A 10,662-nucleotide genomic window follows, 5' to 3' on the forward strand; every position below is an offset into this window, starting at 1 on the left:
TGTTGTCCCCACATTGATCCACACCGTGTGTGTGTGTGTGTGTGTGTGTGTGTGTGTGTGTGGAGTGTGGGGGGACAGGGAAGGACTTGGTAGGTCCAAGAGCTTGCTGAGCATCGCTACTGAGCAGGTCTGGAAGGGCAACAAGAACCACCCAGATCTCCTGATACCCAGTGGGGCACCTTCTGCCCTACACTCTTAGGATGCTTCTCCAAGCACTAGGGGAGAAATGACCTTTCACAGCCTAAGAGGAAATAATGGACAAAGAGAGTAGAGGACCAGCTGGGTAAGGGTGACGTGGAATTCAGGTGAGGAAAGCCACCTGGTTCTCTTGGCTCATGCCTAATTCAGATCACCAGATCCAATTTCCTTTATCATTTTCCACAATAGATCAGTCCAACACTGGTCTAGCTGCCAAAGTCTTATGCCATAAAGATGATAAAATGTCTTCTCTATTCCATTGCACTGCAACTCTGCCAAAGGACTTTCTATCCATTAGCTCAAAATTTTCCATCAGCCTTCATGTATTAATAGACTGCAGTGCTGGTATTTCTGTTTCTTCACTTATCAGTGGACAATTCTTGAGTAGGGGGTTGCTGAAATAGTCACGTGATGCATGTGAAATCCTGCTTTAAGGTAAATAAATAGAGCTTCTGTGTGCAGTTTTGTTCCTAATGCCGATTCCATTATTTACTAGCTCTGCAACCTTGGACCTGTCCCTTAAACTCTTTGTCTCAGTTTCCTCATCTGTAAAATGAGAATAAGAAAAGTTCCTACCTCATAAAGAGGTTGTAGGGATTAAATGAGTTAATGTATAAATCACTTAGAATAGTGTTTGTTTTCTATTATTAAGGACAATATTAGTTCTTATAAAATCTATTTTTTTTTTTTTTTGGTAAACTACGAGACTCTAATTAAGACCACAGCTTTCTGTTAAGTAAGCACATGGTCAGGCTGAGGATAGAAGTGTAAACCCAAGCATGGCTTATGACTTTTGTGATTATTCATCAATTTTAGCGAGTTCTTAGACTTCAGACATTTTCTGTTTTTAAACCCTTTTGCAGAAATACAAATAATCACTTGAACATGTGTACAGCACCTTTCCCTTTGCAAGGTGCTTCATATTTTATTTGGTAACTTTATTCCACAAGAAAAAGTCCTTGCTATGCGCTGAGCTCCAGGGGCACATCCTCTGACTGGGGAAGGCGGACACAAGAGAGACTTCCTCCAGGAAGCTCAAGCCGAGCGGAGGTTTGGAGGTAGGGAAGGACCTTCAGGATGGGTAAGAGAAGGTGTTCTAGCCAGAAGGGGTGTCCTGTGCAAAGTGCAGAGATGTGAGAGAACATGGGGGCATGAGGAAAGCCGCCAATAATTCAGTACGGCTGGAGAGACGTGCAGGAGGCCGAGGTGTGCCCGGGGAAGAAATAAGCAGGGGAAATCTCACAGAAGGCATTCCCAGCACGCCCAGGAGTCTAAATAATATTCTATCTGCGATGGGGCACCATGGCAAGATGTTAAACAGGAGGATGAGAGCGTGATTAAATTAAAGTCTTAGAATTATCACTCTGGCCACAGGGAAGAGCAAGAATTGGCAAGAAGCAGATCTGAAGGCAGGGAGAGCAGTTAGTTCCACGGCGGTTGTTTTAATCCTGGCAAGAGAGGATGAGGGTTTGAAATCAGGGAAGAGCTGCAGTCCTGGAGAAAAGAGACAGGGCCCAGGGATGGATAGTCCCGCGGCAGGTGGGAGCACAGGTATCCACGCCTACTGGAGCCACAGGGAATATTTGGCTCAGAGTTTGGTGACTTGGCCAGAGAGGTGGGAGAATAGGCACTCCAGTCTGAAAAGGTTCACCTGTCTGTTTCTTGCCATGCCGAGATGACTGTGTCACAGAACTCCCTTGAAGGCAAGAGCTAAGGTCAGTCGTCTCTGAAGCTCCACTTAGCACCTGGCATATTTTGCCCATAGCACATGCTAGGTAAATGTAAACTAGAAATACAGGTAAATCTTAGGTGCAGCTTCCTAACCTGCCTGCCATCCCGGCCCTCTCAGGTACCACTGGCTCATGGCAGAGACGAACCTCACCTTGGTGACCGAGTTCGTCCTTGTCGCGTTCACCGAATGTCCCGAGTGGGCACTCCTCCCTCTCTTCCTCCTCTTTTTGATCATCTATCTCGTCACCTTACTGGGGAACCTGGGGATGATCATCCTGATCCGCGTGGATCGCCGGCTCCACAGCCCGATGTACTTCCTTCTGAGTCACCTGTCCCTCACGGACATCTGCTACTCGTCTGTCACCGTCCCTCAGACGCTGGCCGTGCTGCGGGAGCGCGGGGCCGCGCTGTCCTACTCGCGCTGTGCGGCGCAGTTCTTCCTGTTCACCTTCTTTGGCTCCGTCGACTGCTACGTGCTGGCCCTCATGGCCTGCGACCGCCACGTGGCCGTGTGCCAGCCGCTGCTTTACGCCAGCATCGTCACGCGGGAGGCCTGTCTGCGCTCTGTGGCTGGGGCTTACGTCGCGGGTCTCCTCAGTGCCCTGGTGCGCACGGTCTCAGCCTTCACGCTCCCCTTCTGCGGGAGCAGTGAGCTCGACTTCACTTTCTGTGACCTCCCTCCTCTTTTAAAGGTGACCTGTGGGGAGAGCTACACCCAGGAAGTGGTGATTATTGTGTTCGCCGTTTTCGTCATCCCCGCCTGCATGGCGGTGATCTTGGTGTCCTACCTGTTCACCGTTGTGGCCATTCTGCGGATCCCCTCGGCTGGAGGCCGCGCCAAGACCTTCTCCACCTGCGCCTCCCACCTCACCGCTGTGACCCTCTTCTTTGGCACCCTCATCTTCATGTACCTGCGACATAACTCGGGCCGGTCCTCGGAGGGGGACCGAGTGGTGTCTGTGTTCTACACGACAGTGATCCCCGTGTTGAACCCCCTCATCTACAGCCTGAGGAACCAGGAAGTGAAGGGGGCCCTGAGAAGAGTTCTCGGTAGAGTCAGGTTGTTCTAACCGTCTCCAAACTTGGAAAATCCTGAGAACCACCTACTCTGTGGTGCCAGCATTCTGGACGCTCATTATTTTTAGCATGCTCAATGTTTAAATGAATATATTATGGGACAAGGCATAAAAAAGACCCAGAACTTTTAGGTCCAGGGAGAGGAAGGACGAAAAGGAAAATAAATGCAGCCTGAGAAGAGATTGGAGTGGGGACTTCAACGCTTGGGACAAATGACAAAAGGATCTGAAATTAAATCCTGTGCAATCTAGATGTGGTACATCTCACTGGTCTGTGATTATAAAAGGAGATTACATTCTTTTGGCAAAATGTTTAATGAAATTTTTCCATCATGTAGAAATGTTAAAAATAATGTATAGTGAACTCCACATACTCAGTACTTAGAATCTATATTAGCTAATTTTTTGCTATATTTACTTCATTACATAGATATAATCTATATCTATTAATCTATTCATCCATAAATTCACCTATCAACTCACCTTATTTTTTGATTCATTTCAAGGTGAGTTGCAGACATCAGCATAATACCCTTCACTCTTATGCACTCCCGAATTATATCATCAATTGGGATTCAATATTTAGATTACATTTATTTTTAATGATCAAATTATGGTCGTTTGATGGCCCATGTAGTAAAGCTGACCCTGCTCAAGGTATTCTTTGGATTCTAGTAGGTGTTCCCAGGGATGCCGCGCATGAATCTGTAAACAGTGACCACAAATAACATGTCTGTCAGTGGCTATCACCACTGGAAATATGCCCTGTTCTTTCTTCCTCTCCACCTGTTCCAGCTCCACTTGTCATGTTGCATGCCTGAAAATCCACTTGGCAGAGTTATGCCATTCCCACTGTCCATAATGGTATTTCCAGTTTCTGTATCATAGAGGTCAACTGTCTGTTTTCAAAGGATTTGTCCTCGGGGAGGCAGAGCATTGCTACATTCCATGCGGGGGTGGGCAGAAGAGGATCCTTGCCTATACTGGGTCCCTGTGCTCTGCAACAGCTCAGCCTGCATTCAAAGCCTCCCAAAGTCTGTTGGTTCTTGATCTTTTATAACTACAGGTGCCTTGCCTCCATCAAACCCAAGGCACTGGAAGGGAACAGGGGCCGTCTACCCATCTTTTCTATATTTAAAAAAAATATCTATTCCTAAAACTCAAACTTCTTCTCTCCTTGTTTCCTGGATTACCAAAAAACAAGATCCCAGATGTAGGAATGATGTAAACAATTGTGAGAGGGGAAAGGTGGGGTGAGAGTATCTTACAAACAGGATGTCTCTAAATTAGCCAGCCAAAAATGTTGTGTCACACACGGAATTCCAGGAACAGGATCTTGAATTGGAAGAAGCAGATATATGAAGGGTAGAAGATTCAGTGTTCAGAAGGCCAAAAGATATTCCAATTTAAGATCACTTATAGTAAAATAAAAGACATCTGAATATTCAAAGACATTATGTTTATTCTAGAACGCAGGATATTTTAAAAGACATATTATAATTATTGCCAGAAATATTTTATCCCTTTAATAGTGTTTTGTCTGGATATCAAAACCCAGGCTGAAAATTTATAGCTCCACAAAGGGGATGATTAATAAATAGTTCATGTGTCAATTGTGTTACAGGTGGTGTGAAATGTTAAGAAAATAGTTAGAAAGCTTGAATTGGTTATATGAAATTTCTTCCCGGTTGAAAAAGACAATATTGGGTCTGTGTGAATAAGAGCAGTATATTAAGGACTTATTTGCTCTCTTAGAATCTACCAGAAGGCAGAGAGAACAGGATGAATGGAAAGGGATTATTAAGAGAATGAGTTGCCAGGTCTAAGAAAAAATTTAATGCCTCCTGATTAAATTCTAAGCAGGAACAGGTACAATGAACACTATTCAGGTGATGGACACACTAATAGCCCTGACTTAAGCATTATAAAAGCTATCAATGTAACAAAAACATATGTACCCCCTTATTATTTTGAAGTAAAAATAAAAGAAATAAAAAATTTCTAAGCAAGCATTTAAAGATTTCTGTTCAAGAAAAAAGGACTAAATGAAAAGGGTATAGAATTAGTGGCCATGAAGTCCCAAGTTGTATATGGAATTCCATCTACTTTTTACTCTATAAAGAGAGCTCAGGGAAAGTTAAGAGAATGGCTTCCACTTATGTATGGAAGGGGAGTCGGGATTCAATTAGGAAATTTTTAAGAATAGTTGATAATAAGGAGGTTACCCAGTTGTAGATGGGTGTTAGTATTGCCTTACATCTTGCTATACTTTGTATAGAACTCATTCAAGTAAACAACCTGTGATTGTTTTTTTTTCCAGTAATTTTAATTCTAAAAGAGAAATCCTACCATTTTGGACAACATGGATGAAGCTACAGGACCTTATGCTAAATGAAATAAGTGAGTCACACAAGGACAAATACTGATTTCATTTACATGAGATATCAAAATAGTTTAACTCATAGAAGCAGAGAGTAGAATGGTAGTTTCCAGGGGCTGGGGAGAGGAAGAAATGGAAAATTGTTGTTCAATGTGTATAAAGTTTCAGTTATGCAGGAAGAATACATTCTAGAGATCTGCTGTACAACATAGTACCTGTAGTTAACAATATAATATCGTGCACTTTAAAATAGGTTAAGAGGATGGATCTCATGTAAAGTGTTCTTACCACCAAAAATCCAACCAACCTACCAACTCCCGAAATAACAAAAAAGAAAAACCACAAAAGAACATAGGAAAAATTTTAGATAGATATATGACATGCCCTGATTGTGGGGATGGTATTATGAGTATATACATATGTTCAAACTCATCACAAGGTATACATTAAATAAGTGCGATTTTTTTTGTATGTAAACTATATCTCAATAAAGCTTAAAAAATCTGCTTTTGGATTTTTGAAAAGCAGGCTCTTCAGACCAGGGAACACCATCTACTGGAAGGTTTTGAATGTGGCTATAATACCTAAAAGGAGGATTAAAAGGTCTTCTGTAGAGAAACCTTGGACATCCAGCTCAGTAAAGGAATGGCCAGGGTAGCACTCCGCCTGCACCCTGCCTGGGCTCATGCCCGGCACTCAGCTCGCTCTTCTCATCACCTTTCTCAAGTGTCTGCCACACATGGTGCCCTCCAAGGAGAACTTCACTGTCAGCTGTCAAAGAAGGGATTTATTGGAAGTATGACTGTTCTGGTGGGCCTCAGGAGACCCTGCCACCCTCCTTTGTCCCAGAAAATAATGAAGTGTTCTGGTGACCACACTACTTGGTACAAGAGGTGGAAGAAAAAATGCCAAAGCCTTTCCAGGGCACAGTGCAAATTGGCAGATATTATAATATGGCATGATTTCCAAAGCGGCAAGAAGGAACCTGAATCCCTCTTAAATTCCCGCTGTTTGTTTCCAATTCCTTTGCTTGAAATTAGTCTGCTTGATCTTTTTGGAGACTGTAGGCCATAATAGAATGTTGGGTGGCAAGTGCCATCAGCCAACTGTGTGTCCTTCCATGAAAGAATTCCCTTGTTATCTATCTCAGTTTCCCCATCTGCAAAATGGGGTAAAGAGTTGAATAAGAGAATTCTTAGCCCCTCTCTGGTCTGAGATTCTATCTACTTGGGCTTTCACCTTGTTAAAATTTTAAATTATTTAAGAAGGGATCTCACATTAAATGTTGCCAGTCACTCCCCTCAGAAGGGGGCAGTCTCAGAGCTCTCTCCGAGCATGGGATGGAAGTGAGCACTGGAGAACCCGCCAACTGGGAAGTATGGGAATGGCCAGAGATGAAGTTTCCACGCTTTATATTGGCCCAGGGAGGTCAGGCATAAAGCTTAAAACACCATCAAACAGCCATTGTCTTTCCAAGGCCTTGTTGATGGCGGACAGGATGTAAGCACCAACTGTTTGGGCACAAGTGGCAGGTCTGCTTTTAGCTCAGCCACCACCTCTGTGCAATTCCCTGAAGCACAGGTGCAGTGGGAATTTCTCTGATTCTCCCTACCTCAGTGTGGTGAATATCAATTCTTTTGTGAACCCAGAACAGCATTCCTTCTTATCTTGGAAATGTTCCTTTCTTTCCTCTACCCACGTGAATCACACAAGTACTTCCATCTCCCTGTATTTCCCATCTTTCTGGTCTTCATTGATTGGTGACTGATCAACATTGGGCCAACCCTTGGCCAAATAACATCTGAGGTCTTCCTTGGGATTTTTTTCCTTCTAACTTGGCACCAAAAAGAGTGATTTTCACCTGCTCTGTGGTGAAAAAACTAGGACATGTGAAGTGTGGAGACAACCAGTGGTCATTTTTTTCCTACTTTGTGGAAGAAAGTAGGTTTAGGAAGAAAATAAAGCCAATACAGAAACAATTACGGACAGTAGAGAAATTCCTTGTGTCTTGGAAGTTGATGGCCACAATTGTTCCTGAGACTTAGATGCATCCTTGCCTGCCCTCCCCATAGTTTGGAGAATCTTGCAGTGAATTCATCTGTGTGTTCAAGCCATGCTACGTGCTGGGCTTTTGTCACTTACAACTAAGAAGTTCTTGTTATGAAACTCAGGGCCTGTAAGTCCTTCCCTCTTCAGGATCCCATTCTCCACATCTGTAAGACGAGGAGTTGGACTAGATTCCAAAGTTCTTTCTGGCTCCATTGTTCTGGGAAATTCAGATGTGGAGGCTCTGAGGAAACTTGGCAAAACCTCATAAGGGAAGCAATGGAAGAAACTTCTCCAGGACTGCACACCTCTGAGAGGGTTTGGAGGATAGGAAGGGCAGATATGCATAGAACTGAATTGAGATGAATTCACTTGATTATTGGGTCATCTTTTATTAGGACTCAAATGAACTGATACAACCACTAACTGTCTTCCTATTTGGGGGCCTCTACCTGTTTGCCTGTGAATTGGAAAATCTGGATCATTTGACCTCTAACATCCCCTTCGGTTCCAGTATCCTATGAGAGCCTATAAAAATTCTGCAGTTCCAGAATATGTAAAGTGAGAGCAGGGATACCAATAATGAATTGAAAGGGGAAATTTTGCAGCAGGATAAGTCCTTCCAAAATCCTTCCAAAGCAAATTTATAGGCACTAGGCGTTCCTCAGCATTGAATTGGCATGAGATCCACCCAAGTATGGATGGGGGAAGATGGTGAAGATGGATCCCAGGGTGAGATCTGAAGATATGTCCTCTATACATCCCTCTTAGCATCCCCTCCAGGCCACAAGTTATGAATTTTTGGCTGTAAGAAATGGGTATCCACTTAAAATAGTTCAAGAAAAGAGCTTTTCAGAAGAAGAAAAGTTTATTCCTTGCAACAACTCAGATTGGGTCTTCTTATCCAATCAGCTATGGCTACAAAGGTGAGGCTACCTGGGGCCAGGGTGGATGGATGCTCAGTCCACCCCTTCACCAGGGGCTGAGAGTGGTACTTCACACCCACAGAAGGGGCAAGGGTCTGGCCACGTGCCCTGAGTATTTTCTACCACAATCTACTCACTCTGCAACTTAAGTCTCATTTTTAAGCCAAGTTTCCTTCTTTCTAAAAGGCTAGAAGGAAAATACAGACATAGAAGGAAGAACCCCTCAATTATTCCCAAACATTAAGTTCAGAGACATCCTTTTGAGGGTTGCAGTAGTGTATAGGAGTTAGGAGTGTGAATTCTGGAGCCACACTGCTTGAGTTTAAACCCTTACTCTGCCACTTACTGTGGGGACTTTGGTCAACTTTAACTCTCTGTGCCTAAATTTTCTCATGTCCTTAAAATGGGGATAATAGTACCTAACTCATAGGATTATTGCATAGATTAAATAAGCTAATATGTACCTCTATCATCTATCTATCTCTCCCTCTTTATTGTCATCATATCATCATCATCATCTATCCTCTGTCTGTCAGAAGAATGAATTGGCATATATTAAGCAGCTAAAGTAATCTTTGTTATCATTATCCTGTTGGATTTCCTTTCCAAATTTTGGTCAGATCTGTAGGTCTTAAGAAAAAAGTTCTCTTTTCTTTTTTTTTCTTTTTTTCTTTTGCTCCATGTCTCAGTAGTCTCAAGGAAAAAAATTCTCCAAACTTCTTTTACTTTAGTTCTATGGGTTCTATATATGAAATTTTGATCTCTTTAAGGTTCATTTTGCTTCTCTTCTGGGGTTGGCCAAAAGGTGCCTGAACCATCTTAATAATCATTCTGATAGTATTTAAAAAAAACATTTAAAAATTTTAATTGACAAATAATAATTGTGTATATTTATGGGGTCTGATGTGATGTTTTGATCTATGTATACATTGTAGAAAGATTCAATCAACCTAATGAAATAAACCAGTGGTTCAAAATTCAACCACAGCTTTCTGAAAGCAGGGTCTGATGGCCTCAGCAGCCTGTTTCACTTGGGTATCACGAGGTGTTACTATTATTGATAAAGTATTTAATAGAACTGTAGGGGCTCAGATATCAGACCAACTTTACAACTGAAGGGGGAGTCTTTCTTTAAAGGACAAGGTGGTTTCCTCTTCTATAGCCACTGAGGGATCCATTTGGAAGGATGTTGTTCCCCGCCCTCCACTCCTTCCTAATTCTTTTCCCAGTAGGAGCCATTGCTCTTGGGGGAGCCTGTCTGGCAGACTTAAAGGAGCCAGATACTTAGATGAATCATCAGGAGATGTTGTTTCTTAGAATAATTACTACTTTGCTGTTTGGCATTTGGACAGTTTCTGTGCCTCTTTAGAGCTGTACTGCCGAAGGAGCATCCTTCCCTAGGAACTCCAGTTCTGTAGGATGCTAATGAAAAGGAGGTTCTGTGGTCAAATTCTTTTGGAAACGGTGGGTTAGGGAAAGTTGATGAGGTTTTTTAAATTATAAGACTTTATAGATCCTTTAATATGCTGATATGCAATAGGATTTCCCATGTGAGGAATATAGTATGCAGTGATCTATAAACTTATGAGCAAAGTAAATCTGTTTTCCTCCCTAGAATGTCTACCTAAGATACCTGGGGAAATGTAGGGCTTTGCAAAGTAGGAGCCTTCTGGTAGCGGTTTTCAAACTTTGCTGCTCATTGTAGTTACCTGGGAATTAGAAAAAATACTGGTGTCTGGCTCCTACATTCAATCTGATTTAACTGTTAAGGGATATAATTGGGGCCTTGGGATTTTAAAAGTTTCCCAGGTGATTCTAATGTGCAGTGAGGTGTGAGTGTCATTGCCCTGGAGTCCTCCCGTCCTGTGCCGTCTTCTGGACAGACTCCGTCAACAGAGCACTGGCCTGGTTAAAGTCACTGTTTGACCACTCAGAAGCTTCATAGTCTTCTCTGTATCTAGGTGTTTTTTTTTTTTAATTTATGAGACAGGGAAACATCAAACTCATCCTGCCTCAAGTCTCCTGTGAGGAAGGAAGGCACTTGTGGGACTTGGGAGAAATTGTGCATATATTTATTATTTTATTTTAGTTTATGGTCAAGCAGGGCTAGAGCTCCAAGGAATTGCCTCTATAATTTTTGGAAATTACCTGTATCAGAATCACCTGGGGTACCTGTTAACAATGCAGATGCCTGCTGTCATGGCAGATGTACTACATTTAGATCTATGGAGGTGGGGCACTCATATTCACATTTTAAACAAATTCCCTGGATCATTCTTATGCACATTGAAGTTTGAGAGCCAGT

General features: G+C 42.7%; 1 protein-coding gene across 1 annotated transcript; it reads left to right on the plus strand.

The window, feature by feature from the left end:
* Nucleotides 1–2,060: 2,060 nt before the first annotated feature.
* Nucleotides 2,061–2,999, plus strand: LOC123642140 (olfactory receptor 9Q1-like). The gene has a single exon (XM_045557051.1). It carries the CDS (start codon nt 2,061–2,063, stop codon nt 2,997–2,999), a length of 939 nt encoding a protein of 312 aa, XP_045413007.1.
* Nucleotides 3,000–10,662: the final 7,663 nt, after the last annotated feature.

This window comes from Lemur catta, chromosome 7, assembly GCF_020740605.2.
Source record: "Lemur catta isolate mLemCat1 chromosome 7, mLemCat1.pri, whole genome shotgun sequence".
Lineage (NCBI taxonomy): Eukaryota > Metazoa > Chordata > Mammalia > Primates > Lemuridae > Lemur > Lemur catta.

Excerpts from the sequence above, each read along its gene's own strand:
- LOC123642140 (XM_045557051.1), top strand. The coding sequence starts at position 2,061 with ATGGCAGAGACGAACCTCACCTTGGTGACCGAGTTCGTCCTTGTCGCG.